We start from the raw sequence: 26,621 nt of genomic DNA, 5'->3' as shown, positions 1-26,621 counted from the left end.
AGCAGACAAAATCCCTGATTCCATCAGCCCAGTGCAGTCAGTTGGTTTTTGGGGTCACAAGTTCAGCTGCAAGGCACACGACTGAGCAAACCACAGCACGGGGACGCACTGACAGCAAAATGAGCCGGGCTGTGGGCTGTGGGCTGAGGGCTGAGGGCTGTGGGCTGTGGGCTCTGTGCCTTAGGCAATTCTGTTTCATAAGTGCACACATTCTTCAGCTGTGCTTGGATTTCAAAGGATTCCAATCTTTTCTGAAATCACATCAAAGCCAGCTTGTCCATGAGAGGCCTTCATTTTCTCACTAAACCAAACCGTGGTGCTTCTCGGTGCTGATAAATCTGTTCCTCAGCTACAGGTTGTTGCTGAGGATCCTTCACTGCTCTCCTTTCGGCTGTTCTGGCCCCCAAAATCCCATCCACAGTGAGATCTTTCTACCTCCCAAGAGCATTAACTGCCCCAGCGCCCTCCACAGCCTGTTCTGGCGATCCCCGTGTTTGGTGGGCATGGGGAATTCCCACGTACTCCATACAGGGTGTCCTGCTGTCTGTCAGGAGAGGATACTGCAGGTGCTGACACTTATGGAGTGCTGTCTTTGGTGGTCAGGGATGAAGGGAGGCCGAGCTCCACCTCAGAAGCAGAGATCACCTTTGCCCCCCAGCTGGAGCCCCGTGCACTGGAAGCTGGTTTGCTCGGGAGAAGAGGGATCCCCCCAGTGTGAATGCAGGAATTGTTGGGGCAGTGTTTCATTGGGTCTGGAGGTGCATGGAGGGACAGAGCCCAGATCTCAGTGCTAGACACCCCATGGCTGTGAAAAACATTCATCTTCCTGAATAAATCAGGGAACTAAGCCCTCAGCTGCCAAATAGCGGGTTCCCCTCTCCACTGAACTGTCCAAAATACCAGCACAGAGCAGAGCATGGAGGGCTGGAATAGCTGACCTTTAAAGGTCCCTTCCAACCCAAACTATTCCATGACTCAATGATTCTATGACCTTTTATCTTCCCTGCACACCCCTCCTGTAACCAGAGGCCCCCTCCCCGCGGGGTCACAGAGCTCCATCACTTTGCTTAGAGCAGGATCCAGAAAAACTGGAGAGTGGCAGGAGGGAGCCTGGCAGGTGGGAGCATCCCTGGGGGGCTGCAGAGTTTCCCTCTTTGCTGCAGGAATGAAAGTGAAGAGGGTCTCCTCCCACTCCATCCCATCCAACACCCCAACCCTACCCTGTCCCACCCCTCACATCCCACCTCAGCCCGTCCCATCCCACCCCTTATCCCACCCCATCTCACCTCACCCCATCCCATCCCACCCTATCCTATTTCCTCAACTGAATCTCACCCCAGTCCCCCACCCCACCTCATTCCATCCCACCCCACCCCACCCCTTGTTCCATACTGTTCCAACCCCTCGCATCCCGTTCCATCCCACACAATCCTATCCCACTCCTCAATCCCATCCATCTCACCCCATCTCATCCCACCCCCTATACCGCCCCATCTCAAACCCCCATCCCGTTCCATCCCACCCTATCCCATCCCATCTCATCCCACCCCATCATTCCATCCCCTCCCGTGCTCACCGCGGTGCCGCCCCCCCACCCCGCTCCGCCCCGGGGAGGCGGTGGCAGCCCCGGGTGGAGCGCGGTTCTCTCCCGGCTCCGCTCGCTCCTCCGCCGGCCCCGCTCGGCCCCGCTCGGCTCCGGCCCCCCGGCCCGGAGTGGCTGCGGCGGGGCCAAGCCGCGCCCCGCTCCCGCGCTATAAAAGCGCCGTGCGCCCCGCAAAGCAGGTACCGGCGGGGCCGCTCCGCTCCTCCAGCCTCCGCGGGTCCAGGAGGAGGAGGAGGAGGAGGAGGAAGGGGGGGGCCGGGTCCTGCTTTCTCCCCCCCGCGCCTCCCCCGAACCCCGATGCCGCCGGCCTGAGCCCGCCGAGACGATGCTGCCGCTGCTGCCGCTGCTGCTGCTGGGCGCCCGGGGCTGAGCCTGACCTCGGGGGGACCCCGGACCCCGACTCCGCGCTGGTCACTCCCCTGCGCCTGGACCCCGACATCAACGGGCCGGCTTATTTCAGGGGGGGCCCGGCCGAGCCGCCCCGGGGGGGACAGGCGGTGGTGATCCAGCTCTCGGCTTTCGGGGAGGATTTCTACCTCCACCTCTCCCCCGACGCCCGTTTCATCGCGCCCGCCTTCGCCGCCCACTACCTGGGGGCGGCCGCCCGCCCGCTGCCCGCGCTCCGCCACTGCTTCTACTCGGGGGATGTCAACGCCGACCGCGAGTCCTTCGCCGCCCTCAGCCTGTGCGGGGGGCTCCGGGGGGCTTTCGGCTACCGGGAGCCGAGTACCTGATCAGCCCGCTGGCGGGGGGGGCGGCCGGGGGACTCCATCGCCTGCAGCGCCGCAGCCCCGAGCGCCCCGTCGGGGCCGGAGCATCCCGCTGCGCCGTGGGCTCCGGGCTCACCCCCGGCGTGCTGCAGGCGCTCGACAAGTACCGGGGGCGTGCGGGGGGGAAAGGCGGTCGGGCCAAGCGCTTTGCCTCGGTCCCGCGTTACGTGGAGACCTTGGTGGTGGCCGACGAGTCGATGGTGAAGTTCCACGGGGATGACCTCCAGCACTACCTGCTCACCCTGATGGCCACGGCCGCCCGCCTCTACAAGCACCCCAGCATCCGTAACCCCATCCAGATCTCCGTAGTCAAGTTTCTCCTCATCGGGCAGGATGACAAGGGGCCCAAAGTCACCAGCAACGCCGCCCTCACCCTGCGCAACTTCTGCGCCTGGCAGAAGAAGTGGAACAAGGTCAGCGACAAGCACCCCGAGTACTGGGACACCGCCATCCTCTTCACCAAGCAGGTGGGTGCAGGGGGGACGGCCCGGAGGAGCTGTCCTCCCTGTCATGGAGCCCTGCACTGGGCTAAGGTGTTCTGCCACCTGTGTGCATGGTAGGGGAGGTTGTGCTTGTGGCTGATCCCTCTGTCCCAAGGGAACCTCCACTGTCAGATGCTGGGGTGGGGGGAGCAGAGGCATGGAGCAAGCCGGCTTGAGCCAGCCCTTGCTGTCCCTTGGGCAGGTTTTGGCTATCAGCCTGGAAGAATCCCTGCCGTGGGGTGAATGAGGCCAGGAGGTGCCCAAGGCAGATTGCCCCACGGGCAGAAATCTGCCGCTCTATCTCCTGCCTCCGTGCAGGAGCCTTGGCAGCAAGTGCCCTGCAGCTCTGGCGTGCACCCTGAGACGAGAGGCCTGAGCCCAGAAAAGGAGGAGCATGGTCCCGCTTCCCCCTCCCCAGCTGGGAAGAGCTCACAGTGCCACCTGCCAAGAAAAAACCTCTCCCTGCTTCCTCTGACTCATGTGCGAGGTCCTCCTGAGAACCTGGACCTCTCCTCAGCACTGGCTGCGCTGCATGGACCCAGTTCAGGGCTGGAAGTGAAGCACCAGAGATTCAGCCAAGCGCTACAGCCCTCGAGTGGGGGAGAGGGGAGAGCCAATGCCACCACTGCCGTGGGCTGGCTGCATCCCTGCGGTGGGAGAGGGGCTTGGAGCTGCCTTTGGCACGGCTCCGTGGTGATGTGGGGTGTGGGATAAATTCTGCATCCTCCCACCCCCACAAACTGGGTGACACCAAAGCTCCCAGAGCCTTCCCCCACTGTTCCTCCTTCCCTGTAGTCCTGTCTCAGTGTGGACATCGGTTCAGTGCCTGCATCCCAAAATCACTGATGGGATGGGAGGAGGATGAGCCCAGCTTGGAGAGGACAGTCACGTCTTATCCTGGCTGCTGCAGGCTTTGGCAGCAAAGGCTCCTTGCATTTTCTCCTTCTCCTATCCCTGCCCAGATGTTTTTGGATTAGGGACAGGACAGGAACTCCCCTCAGTGGCAGGGAGACCATTCCCAAAACATTTTTCCAGGTCAAGCACTTGTGGGTGGGAAGGATATAGTGTCCAGCTCAGTTCAGCTGTCCCTTGCCTGGCTCAGCGAGGGCTGACAATGGCCTGGAGCAGGAATGGTGCTGTGCAGGACGTGTGAGATCTTGTCCTGTCCTGTCTGTCTTCTTGTCCCACCCCACCCCGGGCCAGCTGTAAATCCTATGGGAGCACAGACAGGATTGAAGCCCAGGCTGCTGGAGCCGCTCCTGCCTGCACGGGGCTGCTCAAAGAGGAGGACGTGCTGACACCTCTGCAGGGACAAGCCAGCTCCACCTCTGGTGGAAACCCAGTGAGGTCACTGGAGCTGCACGTGGGACAGAGTCGGTCCCAGCGATTTAAAAGACGTGGATCACGTCTGGGCTGCATTTTTTACACATTGCTAAACCATCCATTCCTGAAATCCCAAAGCAAGCTCAATGCAAAGGCACACGGTCAGGGAGACATCTGCCTTCCTTGAGTGCATCCATCTGTGGTCCCCTGACACCCCGAAGCTTATCTTCCTGCCAAAAAGCTGTTACATAAGCCCCCGACTTAAATTTCACCTCCAGGCTGGTTGATAGGCAGTTTTCAGTTGTGCTGATGAGTTGCTGACAAATGGGGCTCTCTTACTGCTTGGATTTGCTCCCTCCTGACGTCGGTCATGCTGAATGATGGATTTGCCTTTGGGAAGCTCAGTCCTCACCAGCTCGTGGGTGCAAATGCCCCTTCCTACCTGAGCTGCTGCTTGTTGGAGGGTCCTGCAGAGCATCCAGCCTTCAGCTGCACTCCTGCCTCCTGGAAATATCCTTGCACACCACGGCAAAGGGCTTGTCCATTCTTCCCACCCATCCTGGACCTTGATGTCTCACCAGCAAACGTTTGCTGCACATCTTTGCTTTGCTGTGAAACCAAAGGGATGTTGCATGAAGGAACATCTGGCTGCAGCCTAGCGTGTGGCAGATGCTGTGGGGGAATTTGGAAACTGTAGCTCAAGCCTCAGCTTTTTGGAATTGCTTTGGATGCACACAGGAAGCCTCCATGGTAGGGAGAGTGCTTATGACTCTGAGTAGGTGAATTAATGCACGAGCCACAAGGATCCCCCTAACTGAGCTGTGGAACATCTTGAGAAGTTCACAAGGGATGACAAAAAGCCTTGGAAGGCCCCATACAGGAAGGTCAGGCTGGCAGGAGAGTGCTGATGCACTGAGCAGGGTGCCTGCAGCCCCTTGGGGGCCAAGCATCCTCCCTGCATCTGTGCCGGCAGCGGGGGACCCCGGTGACAGTGAGCAAAGGCAGAGCCGGCTCCTCGCACGGCGCTTTCCCACCCTGAACCTGTTTCATTTCTCTCTCCTCCCCTCCTGAGCAGGCTCGACAGCTGGCAGGGCTGAAGGAGGTATTTAGGTGCAGGATCAGGGGCTCTCATTAAAGCCCAGAGATGCTGCCTGGCATCCCCAGGCTGTCCTGAGGTGGGGAGTGAGGGAAAACCCCTTGAAGAGCCGCTGGTCGTGTATCCCAGCGAGGTTCAGAGCGAGAAGTGGGTCAGTGTGTCAGTGCAGGTGTTGGGCCGGGAGCCAAAGCTCGCTGTGCTGGCGAGGAAAGAGCTCTTCAAAGAGCAGTGAGCGGGGAGCTGTGAGCTGTGACATTCCTCTCCATGCCCCATCCTCACCTCCAAACCCCCAGCCCTGGGCAGAGCACAGGCAGGGGGGGCCTGGGCAAGCTGCACCCCTGGATTAGCTCAGCGTGGCGGTGGCACTGGCTCTTGGTGGTGTTTTGGGACTGGGACTCTGCACCTGGGCTTGCCAGCACCATGAATCAACCTGTGCCCATCAGTGGTGGCCCTGCCACTGCAACGTGGGGTTGCCACCTCTTCTCCCTGCTGACATGGATGTGTGATGGGATCAGGGTGCAGCAGGGTCCCAGCTGGTGGGGAAAATTGGTGCAGAGCAAAGCACTGAACCCAGTTGTGTGATGGGGTTTTCCACCACCAGTGCAGACCCAGACATTTCTTCACGTCACCTCTCTGGAGATCATGGTCTTGCCTGTTCCTCCACACTCTGTAGCCCCAGGTCTCCTGTTAAAGCCATCTCAGCCCTGGCTGGGGCTCTCTGAAGTCATCAGGACTGTTACTTACCCACGGCTGAACCTGCCTGCGCGGGAATGCCTTCAGCTTGGAAACCTTGCTGGAAATATTGGCACAGCAGCTCCTGCAGGATTTTGAGCAACCCAGGCGCTTTGGCTGGGCGAGTGCTGAGCATGAATCACACTTATTTATAGCATGGGAGTGCCCAGTGAGTCCCTTACTTTTCTTTTCATGTGGAAAACAGCTCCCTGCCCACTGCATGCCTCCCCGGCACCTCTGGGGCAGCACCAAGGGAGGGGATGATGCTCCAGCCCTCCCAAACCAAAACCACATCCCAGCAGGGGAAGGGAGCACCTGGGACAAGGTTACTGCCAGGCTGCAGCACCGCTGTTTCTTAAATGGACTTTTTTTCTTAGCACCAGCACCTGGAGAAGGGCAGATCTGCCTAGGATGAGACCCTTCCCAGCCTCTCTCCTGGCAACATCCATGTAGGATCTGGCTGTCCTCAGTTTGGGGGTGGAAGCCTGGGCTGGTTCCTCCTTTGATCAGCTGGGCTTGGTTGCTCCTTGAAGGATGGCTGCAGAGTGTCTTAGAAAGGCAGGAGCACTTTCTCTAGCCTTGGAAACCTCTGGACCTGGTCCAGGGCTTTCTTGTTCCTTGGAAGAAGCTGAGAAATGAGATTGAGAAGTGGTTCAACCCTGAGTCCAAGGCCAGATGTGTTCCCATCCACCCACCTGGGTCTAGTCCTTGAGCTCACGCTTAAGAAGAAGGGAACCAGACTGACTCCTCCATGACAAAACCAGCTCCACCCTGGCCGGAGGAGCTGTTTGGGGAGGAAAAGCTGTTGCTGAAGGCAGGGCAGGATGCTACACATATCCTTGTTGCCAGGGTTAAGTGCAAACGCACCGTTGCAGCCTGGCCTGGGTCAGGATTGAGGTTTCCTGCCTCCGTATCCTGGTGTGGTTCCCACCCCTTTGGGCTTTCTTCCCATCAGTAGCTCCCCGTGTGTGGGACACCAGGGATGAGGTGGGAAAGGGGAGCCGTGATGTCTGTGCTGTCCCCAGAACTAACCCCTTCCCTCTGTGACTGGCAGGACCTGTGTGGTGCCACCACCTGTGACACGTTGGGAATGGCAGACGTGGGCACCATGTGCGATCCCAAGCGCAGCTGCTCCGTCATCGAGGACGATGGGCTGCCCTCGGCTTTCACCACCGCCCATGAGCTGGGTAAGGCTCCCAGCTCTCCTCTTCCTTTCAGGGGAATTCCAGGAGCTGGCAAGGTTCAGAATAGCCCTGGTTCCAGCCTCTGGGAGATGAGACCATAGGCGGTACACGGTGATAGGGAAACTGTGCCTTGGGTACAAGAGTCTCCCTGAGCCAGGTGGGAAAGGACTGCTGAGGAAGCAAAAGGCTTTGCTCTCATAGTTGCTACCGCAGCTGGGTTTCCAGGATTCAGGAGTCCTGAAGTAACAGGCAGACGGCACACCTGCCTCTGGGAGGAGAGAGTGGGGCAAGTGCTGAAGTCACCTGTCACCTTCTCTTCACAATTTCCCTTGCCCTTCCTTTCCCGTGTGCTTTCCACGTGCATGAGGCATCCAGGAGAGAGCTGGAATGTTTGCTGACTCTTCTGGGCTGTCCACAGCTGCCATGCTTGCAAGGGTCTGCCCCGGTCCCTGCTCATCGTGCCGTGCTGGGTTATTCATGCTGCCTCCCTTATCCCACCCCCAGGCCACGTGTTCAACATGCCCCACGACAACGTGAAGGCCTGTGAGGAGGTCTTCGGCCGGCTGAAGACCAACCACATGATGTCCCCCACCCTCATCCAGATCGACCGTGCCAACCCCTGGTCAGCCTGCAGCGCTGCCATCATCACCGACTTCCTTGACAGTGGCCACGGTGAGCCCTCCTGTGTCCCTATCCCCTAGGAACAGGTCTGTCCCTGCAGGTGTTTACTGGGAAAAGATGGTTGGCTGTAGAGCGCTTCATCTCCTGGCTCCGTAAACAAATTTAGAGAGAAATGGGAGTTTGGCAGCATTTCTGTAGCATCCAGACTTCCTGGGTGTCCCCAGCAGTGACATCTGCACTCAGGCTGCTGGCACAGCTCTGGCATCCCCAGGAGATGGAATCACCTGTGTCTGGGATACAGCCAAGATCGAGGGCATCCCTGGGGTAGCACCTGGATAGTTTTGGCCCAATCCCTCCCTCATCTCCCTGCAGCGGTGCTTTCCCTCCCCACTCTGCTCCATACAATCCCCCAGGACCTGGTAGACCCCCTCTCCCCACTCCTGCAGGGGACTGTTTGCTGGACCAGCCTGCCAAACCCATCCCGCTGCCCGAAGACCTGCCAGGGACGAGCTACAGCCTGAACCAGCAGTGCGAGCTGGCCTTCGGGGTGGGCTCCAAGCCCTGCCCCTACATGCAGTACTGCGCCAAGCTCTGGTGCACGGGGAAGGCGCGCGGGCAGATCGTCTGCCAGACCCGGCACTTCCCCTGGGCTGACGGCACCGGCTGCGGCGACGGGCGCTTCTGCCTCAAGGGCGCCTGCGTGGAGAGGCACAACGTCAGTAAGTACAGGGTGAGTACCTGTGCCAGGAGCCCCAAAAACATCCCGCAGGGCCGCTCTGAGTGGGTGCTGGTGGAGCTATCCCCAACCTCCTGATGGTGGAGAGCCAGCGTGGGGACACTGATGTGGGAAGAGCTGGTGATCCCTTGGGTATCGTGTATTTCTCAAGGAGTGAGGATGCTGCTCTTCTCCAGCCAGCCCTGGGCAAGTCTCACAGAATTTGCTGTTTTGGAAGGGATCATTGAGTCCAGCTGCTGTCCCTGCTCAAGACCATTCCCAAGAGTCACACCACATGCCTGAGGGTATTGTCCAAATCCTTCGTGAGCTCTGCCAGGCTTGGGGCTGTGACCACTTCCCTGGGGGGCCTGCTCTGTGCCCAACCACCCTCTGGGAGAAGAAACTTTTCCTACTATCCAACCTAACCCTCCCCTGTCACAACTTCAGACCACTTTTTTGGGTCCTGCCACTGGTCACCACAGAGAAAAGATCAGTGTCTGCCCCTTGGATTCCCCTCACAAGGAAGGTTTGTGGGCAGTTGGAGGTTTTGCCTGTGAGTTGTGGAGACAGTGAAGGGTGTGCAGTGCCTCATGCCGTCCATCCCTGCAGGTGGACGGTGGCTGGGCCAAGTGGGCGCCGTACGGGCCGTGCTCACGGACGTGCGGCGGTGGGGTGCAGCTGGCCAGGCGGGAATGCAGCGACCCCGTGCCAGCCAACGGGGGCTCCTACTGCGAGGGCATCCGTGTCAAGTACCGCTCCTGCAACCTGGAGCCCTGTGCTGCTGCAGGTAAGGGCTGGAGCTCGGCTTGAGCTGTAACAACCCCCTGAAACTAAAGCTGGAGGTCCAGGCTGGTGCCCAACACCACACCCCTCTTATTTTCAGTGCCAGGGAAGAGCTTCCGTGAGGAACAGTGTGAGGCTTTCAATGGCTACAGTCACAGCACAAACCGCCTCACTGCCTCCGTCTCCTGGGTTCCCAAATACTCCGGTGTCTCGCCCCGGGATAAGTGCAAGCTCATCTGCCGGGCTAACGGCACCGGCTACTTCTATGTGCTGGCACCCAAGGTTGGTGAGAGACCCCCAGGGTCAGTGTCTGGACAGTGGGATGGCTCCAGGCTCCCTGGAAATGAATAGATTTTCATTGTCTGCTGGGTGGATGGTGTTAGATGAGGTGGTAGAAGAGGGGAGTCCACCAGTCTAGTATGAATCAGCTTGGGGCTGGAGTTGGTCCATGGAGGGTCTTCCTCTGGAAGTCCTCATTTTTTACCTCTTGTAAAGGTGCCTCTGGCACATTCCTGTAGTCCTGGGGTAGAGGATGATAGTTATGGTACTGGGGAAGCAATGGGCAGGACAGGGTGGCTGTCCAGACATGGGACCGAGTGGGGTGGTGTCAGCAGTGTCCCCTGTGCAGCTTGTTCCCTGCAATGCAAAGGGCAGGAAATTCTGCAGATGGGAGCAGAAAAGGGATGTAGTCCCATCCATCTCTTCTCAGAGACCCCAAAAATCCTGCCTTCAAAGCAGAACATGAGCGAAGAGCGACATGGTGCTGCTGGCATCTCCTCAGGATCGGTCGGATGGATTGGGGTTGGATGGACACAGCTGGGGGACCTCGGGGGGTGTGAGAGGGAAATGCAGCAGCTTGTTTTGCTCACCTGGTTTAGGTTGTGGATGGCACCCCTTGCTCCCCGGACTCCACTTCGGTCTGCGTCCAGGGCAAATGCATCAAGGCGGGCTGTGATGGGAAGTTGGGCTCCAAGAAGAAGTTCGACAAATGCAGTGTCTGCGGAGGGGACAACAAGAGCTGCAAGAAGGTCTCGGGCTTGTTCACCAAACCCATGTGAGTGTTTGGTCACCATGTATGCTTCCCCTTCTCCCAGCTCTATGTTTTGGTGTGGGGGATGCAGGAAGGTCGTGGAGATGGTGATGGGATAAATCCAGCCCAAGCAAAATCTGCTGGTGCTCGTGTCCATCACTGCACAGAGACCTGGGCTGGCTCTGAAGGAGAAGCGGGACACATTTAATGTTCTGTTGACTTCTGCTGGTGGAGTGCTGTTGAGCCAGAGGAGCTGAAGCATCTTCCTGTAGCTGGGTGACATCAGCCTAGAAAAACCTCAACACAGGGAGGAGATTCAAAATGATCTTCACAGGACAAAGACAAATGTAGGGGTGGGAGGATCTCAGGGCTGCAGCTGTAGAGGGCTGAAGTAATGCAGTAGCACGATGTCCCTGTGCCTGATGTCCTGCCCTGCCTGCTCTTCTCTTCCAGGCACGGCTACAACTTTGTGGTGGTCATCCCCGCGGGCGCCTCCAACATTGACATCCGGCAGCGGGGCTACAAAGGACTCATCAGCGATGACAACTACCTGGCGCTGAAGAACGCGCAGGGCAAGTACCTGCTGAACGGCCACTTCATCGTCTCGGCCGTCGAGAGGGACCTGATGGTGAAGGGCAGCGTCCTGCGGTACAGCGGCACCGGCACCGCCGTCGAGAGCCTCCAAGCCTTCAAGCCCATCCAGGAACCCCTGACTCTGGAGGTGCTCTCCGTGGGAAAGATGACCCCTCCTCGGGTACGCTACTCCTTCTACCTCCCCAAGGAGAGCAAGGAGGAAAAGTCCTCCTACAAGAAGGAGGGCAAGACCCCACCGGACCTCAACAACAACGTCCTCAGCCTGTCCAACCGCTTGGATGGCGGGAGACCAAGCTACAAGCGCCCCTCCTACAAGTGGGCGGTGGGCGGTTGGGAGGCGTGTTCTGTCACCTGCGGCGATGGCCTGCAGAAGCGCTCGGTGGCTTGTCGCGACTCCTACGGCCAGCCGGCCGCCGAGTGTGACGCGGCGCAGCGCCCCGCCGACGTCCGGCTGTGCGGGGAGCCCTGCCCGGCCTGGGAAGCTGGACCGTGGTCTCCTTGCTCCAAGAGCTGCGGTCGGGGTTTCAAGAGACGGGCATTGAAGTGCTTGGTCCCTACTGGGCGCCTGCTGCCCCGGGAGAGTTGCAATTTTCGGAGGAAGCCGCAGGAGCTGGATTTCTGCACCTTGAGGCCGTGCTGAGCAGGTCAAGGGGTGTCTGCAAGGAAGGGCGTGGTGTTCCTATGGCTGGGTGCAGCCAAGCAGCCGCCAGAGGTTGGGCGTGGGGGAGATGTCCATAGCACATAGCAAAAGGGGGAAAAATAAGAAAAAATGGGAATAAAAAGGGACCTGGGTGTGGGGACAACCCCATGCTCCTGGGAGAGAGGGCTTTTACCAGCCAGGTCGCTTGGAGACAGCGGGAATGAACATCTACCTCGAAGCCACTGAACAACGCGGAAACCACCGGTGGAGGCTGGGAACTGGGGGGACAGATGGAAATGAGGAGGATCATCACTGCCTGTGATGGATCTGTGGTACAGGCAGGGAGATGCCCCTAAATTGCACAGATGAAGCCTCCCCCCACCTTCCCAGGACCAACCCTACCTCCCTTCTCCCTGGACTCTCCCAACACTCATGCTAAACAGGACCAAAAGGATTTACCAATGCAATGACCACCGGTGCGATGAGGCACTGGGACTGATGCCTCCAGGGCTTGCTGGTGGTGACTTTGTTGTCCCAGTGGCATCCCCGGGTCAGGCTGGAAGGTGGTGGCTTTATTTTCATTCTCTCCTCACTTTTATGACCTGACCAGTGTAAATTTTATGGTGCTTAACTCTGTATTTTTTGAACCTCCTTCTTCCCCTCCTGATGGATGTAAACCTTGCATAGCAGGGCTGGTGTTATTCCCAGGGGATCTCACCTGCCTGAGGTTTCCTATGGTGCTTTGGGATGGGGCTGTGTGAACATCTGGACGCTCCTTTACAGCCTGGTCCACCTGAAGCTTTTCAGGGCTAAAACGGATCACTGCGGACCTGAGGTTTGAGCTGTCATTCCAAAAAAGCAACAAGCAACTGTGCTGTAGCTCCACAGGGTCAGACACAGCCCCCCCAGTCGCTGATACTTCACTCTGCTCTGGAAATGGTGCTCAATGCTTAACGGGACCAGTATGTCATGCCCAGACATCCCATAGTCTCCAATCTTTAACCAGGTTGGGGTATTTTCCCTCTGTTTAAAGCCTCCCTGAGATATCCTGAGCTCTATCAGAACTGGGGTGACTTCCCTGGCATCTACTTTTGGGTAGATTAATTTGGGTCTTTGGCTTTCCTGGGGAAGAGGGGCTCAGTGGGGTTCAGGCATGCAGGGAACGAGGGACTATTGAACCTCTTGCTGCTGCAAATCATCTACAACCAGCTTCCCCCTCCAGTTATTCTGGGGTTATTCTGCACCTCTGATGGTTTTGTAGCATCGTGCCCGTTGTGGTCAGAGGCTGTTTTACCTCTCCCAAGCACGATTGAACCCATCATTGAGGTCTCTTGCTCGGATCAAATCATCCGGCAGCGCTGAATTTTTTGCTTTCTCACTGATGAAGGTGCCTCTTAATCAACGAGCTGTGACTGTGGGCAGGCCAAAGCTTCTGGGTCAAGCTGTGTGGTTACTGGGATCAGCAGAAAGGTATTTCAGGGATGAGATGCAGATTTTGGGTAGGCAGAAGATTCCATGTCAGCAAACAGGGGCTTGGAGCCTGCCTTGCTTGTTCAGTCCCTTGGAGGTACAACGTGGAGACTCTGTTGCCCCTTGGGTGGCTCCAGAAGGTGTGAGCAAGGTGAGAATGACAAGGAACGGGACAGGTGCCATGAGGGTTCCCTTGTGGGGTCTTTCCAGCAGCTCTCAAACTCCTGGTGACAATGTTTGTGGGCTCATCCTCCCTGGATTGATGTAATGCCTTTTTCAACACAATAATATTTTAGGTCTCCACGCTGCTCCACAGAGCCAGGAGCAGATGTTGTGGTTGCTCTGCACAGCAGGGAACGGGAGTTAATGTTCTTAGGAAATCCCTTCCAGGTCTCCATTCCCATGAACATACCATCCATTTTCCAAGGGTTTTCCTGCATATCTGAGCCTGCTGCGCTTTCCTCTGGGGACAGAGCTCTGAGGAGCTGCCCTTTAGAGTCTTGCCATCCCACAGCTGGTTTCTAAGCCACCAAGAAATTGTCAGCCTCATTCCTGAGGAGGGGAGGGATTCCTTGTGTGTGGTTCTTTTGCTGAGGGTGCAGCAGAAGGACGGAGATGCCGATGGTACTGGCTGCTTTGTGTATACCATGTATACTGAACATCGATCTCTGCTGTTTGTGCGTCAATAGCAAACCTGAAATAAATCTGTATTTAAAGTTACACCTGGTTCTCGGGGGACACGGTCTTGCAAAAGTTGTTTTGTTGGAGGCTGCAGGGCATTCCTTGTCTTACTGTGATCCTGACCCCTTTATAGTGTCAGCTCCTTAACTAAAGAACAAAACCATCACCTTTAAAAGCCCAACAGGTTTCTTCTGACTTGGTTCTGCTACACGATTGGTTATTGGTAAAAAACAAACCCAGGCTGAAGGAGCTCAGTGGTGAATCAGTCCCTGTGAGCCCCAAGGGAACTGGGGATGTTAAAGGAAAGAGGTTGGTTTTCCTCAGGCTTGAATCAGGATGTTCTTTTGTCAGGGTAACAGGAATATGGAGTTAAAAGGATTGATGTAAGCTGGAACAGCACTCTCACATCCTGGAGCAACCCTGTCTGTGTGTTTCTCCTGAAATTCTCAGCACACCCTCCCTGAGTCAGAGCTCTTTCTTCCCTGTTGCACCAGGGCCAACGGTGAGATAAAGCCCTTCCTTTTCCTGGGCCGTGTCAGCTCAGGGATGCCTGATGTCACCCCCTCCAGCTCTCAGCTGAGTGCCTGGGATTTTATTTTCCCCCAGCAAATGCAATTTATTTCCCTGTTATGATGTAATGATTTGGCAAATTTCATGTGTTTTATTGGGGGGGAAAGCTCAGTTTGCTTTTCATCATCACAGAATCCCAGAATGGTTTGTGATGGAAGGGACCTTCAAGCTCATCTCATCCCACCCCCTGCCATGGGCAGGGACACCTTGCACTATCCCAGGCTGCTCCATGCCCTGTCCAACCGGGCCTTGGACACTTCCTGGGATGGGGCAGTCACAGTTTCTCTGTGCCAGGGGTGTGAGAATTTCTCCCTAATGTTTAATCATAAAGAAACGGACACAACTGGGAGCCTTCCCCCTCAGCAGCTCCTACAGGGATATAAAGGATTTATTGCCTGTGCCTCCCCTCAGAGTAAAATTCACTTTCACCCCAAAATATCCCACACTGCAAAGGCACCAGCTGCAAATGAATTTATTTGGAACAGGGAGGAAGATTTCCACCCGGTATAGCCATAACTTCTGCCTCAAGTATCTGTTCAAGAGCAGAAAATTCAGTTAAAACTATCACCTTGCTCCTCCAGGTGACAGCCCCACACTTTTAACCAGGTGCCCCTAAAGATCACCCAGAGAGATAAAAACCCCACACAATCTCCAAATATTTACTTGGTGAGGAGGAAATAGACCCAGCATCGATGCCAGAAACACCCTCTGGAAGGGAAGGGGGGTGTTGAGGCAGGGAAAGCTGGTGATGGCCTCGTGGGGCAGCAGGAGGGTGACTCAGGGGATGTCCTGCATCAGTAGCAAGGCTCAGGCCACAGGAACAGGCTCCTGGTGCAAGAGCAAGGCCGTGCCCGAGCAGAAGGGATGGCTTTTCCCAGTGCCACGAGATGCTGCCAGCGATGCTTCTCCGGATCCCTCATTTTCCAGCACTAAAAGGTTTTATTGTTTCTTCCCCTCACTGAGAATTTGTCATCTTTGGATTCTCGAGTACCTAATAAAGGACTGAACTGGCTGCTTTTCCCTTCAGGGGACACTGATGTGTCTTCACCTGCAGGGAAGTGAAGGTGGAGGATGGTCTGATGGAGCAATAGGCATGAGACTCATCCCCTCAGGCCAAGGAATCATGGCCAGGAATCCCCATTTTGGTCCAACTCCATCCCTGGCTGAGCTGGAGAGCTGAAGATGGCTTGGGCAGAGCACTCCAAAGGTCTTTAGGAAGCTAAAACTCAATCCTGCCTCTGGGACCGCCTGCAAATCTGCTTGTTTACATTTGTCCTGTGCTGAAACCCAAGAAGCTTTAAAAAAAGAAATTAAAAAAAAAGGGACTACCTGGAGTGCAGTGTGAGGGAGAGAAACCATGGAGGGTGAGGGAAATGCTCCTGCCTCATCTGTTGTTCTGGTGCAGGGCTTTGATGTGGCTGTGGATCGGTTCCCTGGGGCTGGGGTGCTGCCTTGCTATTTTTGTATCTCTATACACACACACACACACACATAAATATATATTACTGCCATTACTATTAATAATAATTATAATTACTGGGCTTTGCCAGGAGACAAAAGCAAAACCAGACGTACATGGAACTAATGGACTTAATTGATAACACATGTCCTGCAGAAAACCTCTCCTGGGAGAAGAAAGAAACTGGGAAGGGCTCTGCTGTGCCTGGGAAAATGGGAATGTTCACTTGAGCTTGGAGTTGTAAAACAAAATGCTGCCGTGGAGCCAGGATGTGAGACCCCAGCCCCTCTTCCTGCTTTTCTCTGTCAGCTCCCCCGGCACCGACACCTCGATAATGCGGCTCCAGCTGGTTCTCCCTGAACCTGGCAGGGAAAATCCTGCTCTTCAGGCACAAAAGGCCTTTTCCCCACTCTGAGAATGATCCGAATCCCGGGCCAGGCACTCAGAGGAAGCCTGGGCAGCTTGGGATGGAGACGAGCCCCAGCACGGCTGTGGGCCCTGCTGGGAAGGGATGCCAAGCCCCCGGCAATGCCGACCCCCCGGCAATGCCGGCCCTTGCAGCAGACTAAACTTGCCCTGTTGTCCTCCCAGCCAGCAAACTGACACATTCCCACAAGCATTTCTGCTGCTTTGGGTTTATTTCTTTTTTTCTTTTTTCTAATATTTTTTTTCTAATTGTACAACACGGTCAGTGCCAAATTTATCTGGCCGACACTAACCTGGCAAGCAGAGCTCATGGATTTATGGCAAGCAAACTCCCACCTCGTTATTGACCAGCGGCAGGAGGAGGGTTTTATCTTTTTGGAGGTCTCCATCACATGCTTTCACTCCTATAAAGGCATCATCCTCGGAGAAGCGATGGCAGGAGGAGCAGGACAGGATTTATCAGCTGAGCACGGTGTCAGCATCTCCGAGGGAATGAGCTGAGTAAATCAGGCAGCTGTTAAAGATTATAATCCTTAACTAGGTAAAACCCTTGGAAATTGCAGCCACGGGGTGAGTGGTGAGAGCTTTCCAGCCAACTCCTGGGGAAGGTGCTGCCTTTGGATTTAGCCTAATTAATATCAAGTTCAGCCAAGCAAACCTGGGAGGTGGATGGGCTCCCAAATGGTTCTTTAATGTGCCTTGATTATTTTTTAAAGGTTTTTTATTTTCCCCCCACTTGTAAATGAATTTAGCGCCAGTGAAAGGTGTTGGATTGACAGCCCTGGAAATACAAGTCCTCAAGGAACAATGTTTTGGAGTTGTGAAGGGAACAACACTGTGTAATCCAGACGTAAGGGTAATTATTCGCAGTAACAGCTGCTTTTTGCCCTAAATTAAAAAATAGAGACCACAGGGATCCATCAGAGCATCTGAGACATTTTCAGGTGGCTGAAGCTTTGGGCACGGTCAGAGCTGGCTAAACAACACACTGTCCCCGAGCTGCTGAGGCACTCGGGGCCACGTTTCAGTATTTAATTGCTATTTTCACTTAAAAAACTGCACATTTTTTTCAGCCCTTAAGCACAGTCTTTATGTTGAGCAGGGACCTCAGCACCTCCCTGCTTGATACAGCCTGTAAGCAAAGCTGGAAGCTTCCACTGAGGTTGAATCAAAGCCTTTGGGGTGCACAGAGAGGAGAAAATATCCTGAATATATCCCTCCCCACCTTGCAAAGCAGGGAGGGCTTTTTTGTTAATGTACGCCGTGGCCTTGTCTGCAACTCTGTACCACTCAGAATGTTTTCAAGGGGCAGAGTATAAACACGTCTCCAAATTGTGCTCATTGCAGAGAATCATCGTGACAGAGCTAATGAAGGATCTCTGTGTTCTCCATGCTGTGTGCTGCCCAGGAGCAGCCCCATATGCTGTAGAAACCTGGCATGAGAGGTAGGGAAGGACATCTGGACCAGGGATGGAGGGAAAGAAGCAGCAGGATGATGAGGAGCAGACTGAGTCTATTGAAGCATGGTCAATCTGGGCATCTTAAAAAAATCTCAGGGAATTTGGGGATGAAAAACCGATATCCCAATGCTAGATGTTACATGAAATGAGGGACACTAAAGGCCACACCTTCATCCATCTTCGGATACCCCCAGGATTCAGGAGGTGAGATCTGGCGTTTAGGGTCTTACTTGGGGTCGTGCAGGATCATCGTGGCAAGGAATGGCCTTGATTAGAGTTTTCCCAAGCTGCCCATTAACCCCCGGGTTCAGCACTTACTTTGGAGGTGAGGATATATTAGGTGGAAAAACAAACACAGGGGAAAATGGACACTGAAAGACAGGGGGAACCTGGGCTGAGCTGCTTGCTCCCAAAGGAAGGAGAAAAAGAGTGAGCAGAGAGAAAAGGAAATGAGGAGAAAGAATAAAAACAAGAGAAACCTCAAGAGGGAGATGCTAATGCAAAGCAGATGTTATCCCACCTGAATCCTGGGGGTTTTGGCTGCTCCACATCCCTGGAGCACCACAGAGCAGCCGGAGCCCCTCAGAGAGTTGGTGCCTGCTGTGCTCCACCATCCCTGGAGGGGCTGCCACAAGGAGATGGGAGAGGAAGGGAAAATCCCTTTCCTGCTGCTCACACTGTGCTTTTTTGGGGTGCATAAAACTGTTTGAAGTGTGTAGTTTTTTGAAAAGAAGGCCTGTGGCTCAGTCCCTTTGAAAGTTTTTTCTGCTTTTGAGGAAGAGAAGGGAAGTGAAAAGAGATGACGCATCTCCTGTCAGTCCTTAGACTGTGTCCTCAAGAGCTGGGACCTGGCATCTTGAAGAAAATGGGAAGCACAGGATTTTAAAGCAATTAAGATTCTCTTTATTATAGAAATTCTGTCTCTGTATAAACAAGTCTCCACAATTCCTTCCTTCCTTCCTTCCTTCCTTCCTTCCTTCCTTCCTTCCTTCCTTCCTTCCTTCCTTCCTTCCTTCCTTCCTTCCTTCCTTCCTTCCTTCCTTCCTTCCTTCCTTCCTTCCTTCCTTCCTTCCTTCCTTCCTTCCTTCCTTCCTTCCTTCCTTCCTTCCTTCCTTCCTTCCTTCCTTCCTTCCTTCCTTCCTTCCTTCCTTCCTTCCTTCCTTCCTTCCTTCCTTCCTTCCTTCCTTCCTTCCTTCCTTCCTTCCTTCCTCCCTCCCTTCCTTCCTTCCTTCCTTCCTTCCTCCTGTTTTTAATGCATCCAAAGGATTACTGGAAGTGTTGGTTTTCCAGTCATGGCTGATGGTGATGATGTTTCAGGTCCTATTTGGACCTGGAAAAGCCAAGTTTCCTGGAATTAGTGTGTCATGTGAGCTGGAGGTGTCAATGGTTTGTTTCCTCCTAGTAAAGAAAAATCAAAGCCCCAAAATTGGTACAAAGTGAGGGGCACGCAAATATTCCCTCTGGAGCTGCCCCTGGGGAAGGCACAGTTGGTCCTTGGCCCCTGGGGCGATGCTGAGCAGAGCATCCCACACAGCTGGGCCCTCAGCCCGGCACGTGCCACACGCCTCCACACCCAGGCCTGGGAATTCCTCACCAAATCCAGCTGGGATTCACTCCTAACAACACCACTGGGGCTATTATATGTATTTTTTGGGGGGGAGGAGTGAGTTTATATGGGAAAAGAATAACCGTGCCCTTGGCTTTGCCCAGACTGCAGGGCTTTGTTCTGCTCCCTGCCAGGGATTCCTCTTGCCTTTTGTTGTTTCCATTGTTTCTGCTTGGTGGGAAGCCAAAAGCACCAGGGAACCTGTTTCTGATTCATCCTCTGTCTCCTTCCTGCTGCTGGAGGATCTCAGCCCTCTCCATGGTGCAGAGATGTGGCTCTGGGAAGGGTTAACTCTTCCAGCCGCCTTTCCACATTTTTCCATTTAATATTGCCTCTGAGGAAACAAACAGAGGCGAATCCCACCCTCTCCCCAGAGACTCTTTCTTGGCTTGTTCCAGAGAACATGTAAATAACAATTATTTGTCCTATATTTTCTTTTTCGGTGCCTCATTTCAGCAGCGTGGGGGACTGAGTAAACGAAACGACAAAACGAACAAGGAAGGCAATAAACCCAAATAAATAACCAACTGATAAAACTGGAGTGAGAAGGAGATAAAAAAACCCCAACAACATTCCCCTTGTGGTGTGGAGAGGCTGAAAATGTGGGACAGACGGGCAGGGGACGTGGAGCTCCGCTGATGGATGCCAGCAGTGTACTGGGAGAGATACGAGCGCAGATATCTAGGAAAAGGCCTTAAATCCTCCTTACTCTGGGTAGAGAGCCCAAATGTTTGGGGATGAATCCTTCATGGAGCAGCAGTGAGATGTTTCAGTGCCTACATTTGCTCGTATTAAGGTGAAACCCACTTGGGATGGGACCTTCTGGTTCTGCATCCCATGTGCTGCTATTTCCATCCCTTTTTCTCTCCTTTTAGTGTTCCTCATTGTATTTTTAGTCCCCCAAATTGGTTCACCTGTATATCTATATCTCTATCTAAATGTATGGACATACAGATACCTCTTCTCCCCTGACTGTTGGGTGTTGTGCCAAACAACCTCTGAAGCCAGATTTAAACCTGAGCTCTTGCTCAAATCTAGGCTGCAGAGGCTCAGCCCCTGCTCAGGACATGGCTGCTCCTGCTGGACAGATTCCAAACCCATTGGAGTTGTGTTAGGGCTCAAGTTTGGATAATGAGCAAAAGACATGTATGGAGTTTTTCACTGGAAAAATGTGTATTTACAAGAAACCACATTGCTCTGCTGGATCAGAGACCATCCAGCTGCAGGGGACGAACAAAACTCCTCTCTTGACCCATCACCTTCGATTTCTGCAGGTGCCTCTTAAAAAAAAGAAATCCTGCAGCACAAAATAAAATTGCCACAGTTAGTTTTCCCAAATGGGAAAAAAATATCAAGTTGGTGGGTGCACCCCATGATGTTGAGAAATTCCTGATTCCTTGCCAGGCTTCAGGTCCTGGTTGTGCCTGTGGTGTGCAGGCTGGAAACACCACATTACATAGTCATCATCATCATCATCATCATCATCATCATCATATCTAATAATGCAACACAGTGATCATAGAAGTAAAGAATTTTCTGAGTTGGAAATGATGACCCACGAGGAGCATCGAGTTCAACTCCTTTGACTGGTACTATTATAATAAATAACATTATATAATACATAACAGATGCAATATACAATGCATAGCATATAAAATGTGTAATAATATAGAATAATACAACACAAATAGAGACAATGTCTTACTCTGGATGCAGCCAGTATTTCCAAGACATTTTCACATCTTACCAAAGAGCAATCCTGTATTTTTCTTTCCTGGAGCAGTGGATTTGTGCCTTTCCCTCTAATCTCTCATCTCCGAACTCCTCGGAGCCGATAATGAAAAACTTCCCGCCGCGTTGGGCCCTCTGCTTTTCCAGATTAAGAAAGGCTCCTCGAGGAAGCCGACAACCATAACAAACCCATTTGCTAAGATAACATTATTCCAGGATCGTGGCTGCTCTCCTACACGTGCCTCAGCTCAGCCCCTGCGGATAATAAACGTCCACGACCAACGAACCCTGCCCGGAGCGTGCCCTGCCAAGGTGATCCCCACCCCGGCACACCCCGTGGGGGATTTGGGCTGAATCAGAGCCAAACAAGGCACATGGGAGTGAGTTTGGGGATGCTCTGAGCTGCTGCCTCCTGCATCCCACCCACCGGAAAGGACCAGATCCAGAGGCCACAGCACCTCTCCCTCCTGGGTCGCCTTTTCCTTTACGCTCCTGGCACATCCCTGCCTGCTGGCTGCTCACATCTGCCAGGATAGCCCTGTTCTCAGGAGTGTTTGTACAGGCTCCGCAGTCTGCGCTTCCATGTTTACTCACATCGGGCTTGTTTAAAGCCAGCTTGACAGGAAAATGGATGTGTGTGGTTTTTTCATGACCCAGGGCAAGCTGACATTCACCCCCCTTCCCCAAGCCCAACATTGCCTTGGTGCAGGGACAGCAAACCCAATCCACAGTCCAGGGATTTGGATCCGTGTGCCGGAAACCAGGGAGAGGCGAGAGGAACATGAACAGCGCAGGAGGATTTTGTTGTACGTGGATTTTGCTGTGAAGGAGGGAATGTCCTTCCCAGTCGATGTCACCCCCATTTACACCAGTTGGTGATGAGACCTCTCCCATTTCAGGGCTGCATGAGATGGAAAACGATGCTTGAGGGCTTGGCTCTTGGGTTAGAAAAGGTGCTCAGCGTCCCTTTCCCTTTGGAAAGCAAAGCCCACAAAGCCTCGGAGACGACACTATTCCCCTAGAAAGGTGGAAGTGAAGGTGTGAGAAAGACGCAGAAGGGAAAGGAACAATTACAAAAACCCTCTAGACTCGCAAAAATTGGGATGCTCCTGCTCAGAGATTAGGAGAGTTTAAAAAAAGCATATTTTCCTAAATTGTGCAAATCACATCTTAACAAATCCTATAAATGCCCGATAGAGAAGGAGAGCAGGTTTGATCGCACCTGATGGCAGCAGGATCGTTTCCCAGCAGGAGGCTTTTTTGGGCAGTGGATTGTGGGAACTTAGATGGATTGACCTTGGGCTTACATCGGAGCAGGGGGAAGGGATGTTCCCCAGGGAGGAGGGAAACAGGAGCATCAAAGCAGGGAGAAATTCCTCCTTGTTCGCTGATTTCTTCAGAAATCTAAATATCACAAACAGCCTGAGGAGACTGCGCAGCAGATGGGATTTGAGCCCTTTGGGGCAGCTTTGTGTTCCTGCCACTAAGCATCCATCATGGGAATCTGATCTTGGGAGGCTGCAAAGCTGCAGGCCCAGGAGGCTTGGGCAGCTTGGGAAACTTCAGAGTTCTGCCTTGCCCTGAACCTTGGACAGGAGCCCAGCTCCCATCCTGCTCCATTTAAGCCGTGCCACTGAGCCCCTTCCCAGCCCTCGTCCCTAAACCTTGCCTTGCTGGGTCCAGCTCTGCAAGACCCCCTTGAGCCCCACACACCAGACCCCAAACATCCAGTGAAAGCCACTTTTGTCCCAAACCCACATCCTTACCCCTTTCCTTCTTCCAAGGACTCTTGCACCCAAGCAGAGTCATCTCTGCTGTCGTCAAAAGCTTTCCCACTGTCCTTTCCTGGCACTGTTGACTTGCTCCAGCCTTTTCTGGATGTCCCTTTCCTGGGGACATCTTGCACTCATCAGTGCAATCCCAGCCCTCCTGCTCATTGCACAACCAGGCTCGAATGCCAGGAGCTGGACAGCATTTCTGCCTGCATTGCTCTGAGTGATCCTTGCAGGGAATTTATTTATCTCCTTTGTGGTCCCTTGTGCAATTTGTGTAAAGTCAGGGTGCTGGCCTCCAGCAGAACACACGGAAATTATGGGGTTGCTCAGATTTCCCCAGATTTCGACATTTTGAGTTTAGGAGGTGGAAAAGAAGGGTGAATTTTCCATTAAATTTGGGAAATTTATTGGAATTGATTTCACAGGTATTCTGTGATCAAAGCACACAATCCAGGATCAAGAGACAGCAAAGCATCCTTGCACACAGCATCTCCTTCATGGCGTCCAAAAAAGTTTTGGGAGAATTAAGGCTGGGGATGAGAATTTTCCAAGCTCTCTGACATTTTGGGGATTGCTGCAACCCCCTAAGCTCTGGCTGGCTCATCCTTTCGGTTTTCCTTTGAAAAAATCCCAGTTTAGCACCTACTTTGCAGAGCTTTGTCTCCTCCCATCTCTCCATAAAGGGGAGCAGGAATCGGGTCGAGCATTTGGTGGGTCCCAAACCCACCCCAAGGGGTCCAGCCAGAAGTGCTGAACCTCTGGAGGTGTGGAACCTCTGGAAGTGCGGGGACCCCCTCGTAAGGGGGTAATTTTGGGTTGTGCTTTAACAAGAGGAGCGTTGCCCCTACAGTGGTGCCTCCCCAGAACTCTGCTTTTCACTCTCGAGTGCTTAATGGCTTGTGTTTATGAGAGCTAAAAATATTTACACGGGGAGGAAGGGGCAGGGAGAGGGGACGTTGCTTGAAGATTTTATAGGGCATGTTTGGGAAAGAGGCTTAAATAAAAATAATGTGGTATTAAAGAACAAAAAACCCAAGCACAACCCAACAACAGCCCGGGACAAGGCCCCTGTGTGACCCCAAGGATGATGCTGGAGGATGGAGACCCCGGCAGGAGCCCAGTCCTTTGGAAACTTTGCCCAAATTTCGCGGCCAGGAGGGTTGATGTTGTGACCTGAGCTTTCCCCAGCATTTTACCCGGTCCCAACCTCTCACATTCTGCTACCAGCAGTCCCAGGAGGAGGGAGGTTTGGGGGAGATGCCGACTCTGGCAGGATAAAGGGCTCAGACAAAACCCAAGCAGGGCTGCTGGCAAGGAGTGGGAGGAATTTCGGCACAGGACAGCCTGGATGCCGTCAGGCCGGGCCTCTGCTCCCGCCTTGCACGTTAGAAATATGAAGTGCTAATTCCCTTCTCCCCGGGGGCTGGGCCAGCGTGAGCCGGGGTTATCGGCACGGCCAGGGCATCCCCCGGAAAGGCCACACAAGGGGGGATGCGCAGGATCCAGACCCAAGGCACGGCCAGTTCAGCTCTTTCGCTTTGTTTTTAAAGAGCATTTTGTTTCCAGGGAGGAATCGATGACGTCCATCACCCTGAGAAAGGAGTGCCTGTAGCCACCACCATAAACCCCTTCTTGTGCTGCCGGCGGCCCCGCGAGGGATCGGTGCGGCGATGCGCCGACGGGCACAGGCTGTACATTGTGTGAGGCATTCCTGGGGTGGAGTGGGGCCTTGTGACACTGCAGAATGTCAGCACAGCCCTCCCTGCTGGCATGAGCCCCTCGAGCAGTCAATGGGATATTGTCTCTAAGAGCTGCGGGTGGCATGGAGGAGCGTGGAGTGGTGGCATGGGGGTCAAGGGCATAAAGCCGACACCAAAGCCTTTCACTTGTGCTTTTTAATGCTCTCCATCTGCTCCCATCCCAGCACACCTTGGAGGTTTGAGCAGCAAGCACCAATATTCAATGTTAAAGCCTGACAAGCGTGAACGAGGAGCTCAGGGTACAGGAGGTGTCTCGCAGAGCAGGAATGGGTCTCTCCGGGGTGGTAAATGGCAGCAGGGTCACTGGGAGCTCCCACTGCTGCTCCATCAGGGAAGGAAAAGCACGATGAGACATGCACCATGGTGCTCAAGGACCCCGGGAGCACTGCCAAGCACTTTGCTCTGGACCAGGGCTCATGGATGGTTTGCAGGAAGGCAAATTACTGGGAGCAGCTCTGCATTGGAGTTCAGAGCCCAAATATGGTCTGATCCGAATTTTACTACTTTGCCTTTGTTTCAGCCATGAGCTGAACCCAAACCAGGCCCGAGGCCATCAGTACTTGCTCAGCAGTGATGCTTGGGATTGGTGGTGCAGGTTTGCACACCAAGGAGACGAGTGAGGGCAGGGTCCCTGCACAGGGTGTGGCAGTTTTAGAGGTGACAGCCTCTCTGGTTATTTTGGAGCCTTGTGCCAGCAGGTTTTGGGATAACCAGAGACAGCAGCTGCATTTGTTGAATTTTCGGTGTTTGGAGCATGGTGAAGTCAACAGAAACCTCCTGCGAGTTCTAACAGGAATGGGGTTGGGGCCGGAAGGAATCTGAAATCTAAACGCCCACAGACCCCATGGACATCTGGACATGGACCTGACTTCTTCCATGGTCCTGAGCCACTGCTGAGGTCACACATTCCTCATGGAATAAGCCCCAAACATCCTTTGATGTTGCAGATGGAGTGAGTTTGTTCAGCAAATCCCTACCTGGGATCCTACCTGGCCTCAGGGAGCGATGGCACCAGGAGACATCTGCTGGCACGTCCCACCAGCAGGGACGATGGCACCAAGAAGTATAATTTGATGGCCTCCAGAAGGAGAAATCCTGGGTTGCTGAGGTTGATGAGACCCCCCCCAGTCCCTCACAGCTGAGCTCAGGAGATGTCTGATTAAAGGACAGGGTCCTCAGCAGTTAACCCTGAGAAGGAGAAGGCAGCATCAGTCTCTGTTCCCAAATTCCTACTTCATCCACACGGCATCATTTTCCCCACTTGAATTCCTCATGTCTGCTCAGATCACATCTGACTTCTATCCCCAGCACGTTTGGATGACTGGAAAGGGAAAACAAGAGTTGGTAGGATGGAGATAAGGTTTCTGCTGCTGGAAATGTGTTTATCTCCCTGGTCCCGGGGGTTACCTGCAGCGTGTAAGAAATTCTCCATGAAAAATCAAGTTTCTCCAAGACTCCCAGGAAAAATCTGCATTCCTGCCTGTCTCACATTGTATCGATGCTCTGCAGACAAAATCACCCTCTGTGCCCAACACGGATGATTTTTTTCACGTGTCTTGGCCCCACCAAGCGGCCCTGAAGCCTGGCCATAAACAGTGAGTCAGCTAATCCAAACCACACGGCCGTAAAACACTTGAGGTCAACCCAGTGCACGGTCCCGATCCTGAAAAGCAGAACTGCTATCTTTGGCAAAACCAGAAATGAGACAGGGATGGAGAAACAGCCTCCCCTTGGCAGGGCAGCAGAGCTGAGGCCCCAGCAGCAAGTGGGACAGCACCCAGTGCCACCAAGGAGCAGAGCTGGCTCTGGTGGCACCCACCTGGGACACAGTTCCCGGGAAGGTGTTGGCTTCCCCTTCTCCCGGACTGCTTTGCTCTGCAGATCCTTCCCACTTCACAGTCTCTGGACCAAATTCTCTGTTACCTTGCTGCCCCATCCCTCTTCCTTTGGGGGTTATTTCCACCCCCAGTTCCCTGCACTTCCCTCTCTTTTGTTTGCCACCTTTCTCTCCTGGGAAGGTCTGGCTGGGACATGCTCACATGAAGTTCAACCCGACCTCCCAGCTGCCAGCTCTGCCTTTGGCCTATTGCTCCAGTTTCATATTTGACTC

The 26,621-nt window shown here is 54.0% G+C and overlaps 1 protein-coding gene across 1 annotated transcript; it reads left to right on the top strand.

Moving 5' to 3' along the window:
* Positions 1-1,928: 1,928 nt before the first annotated feature.
* Positions 1,929-13,763, top strand: ADAMTS15 (ADAM metallopeptidase with thrombospondin type 1 motif 15). Its single transcript, XM_010404046.4, is given in 10 exon segments — positions 1,929-2,000; positions 2,002-2,317; positions 2,320-2,840; positions 7,061-7,193; positions 7,695-7,862; positions 8,258-8,541; positions 9,136-9,313; positions 9,410-9,591; positions 10,188-10,363; positions 10,793-13,763. Coding segments are annotated over 10 exon segments (2,811 nt in total). The 3' UTR covers positions 11,574-13,763.
* The last annotated feature ends 12,858 nt before the right edge of the window (positions 13,764-26,621 follow it).

The sequence above is a fragment of the Corvus cornix genome, chromosome 24 (genome assembly GCF_000738735.6).
Source record: "Corvus cornix cornix isolate S_Up_H32 chromosome 24, ASM73873v5, whole genome shotgun sequence".
Lineage (NCBI taxonomy): Eukaryota > Metazoa > Chordata > Aves > Passeriformes > Corvidae > Corvus > Corvus cornix.
This window is presented reverse-complemented; position numbering and strand designations above follow the sequence as displayed.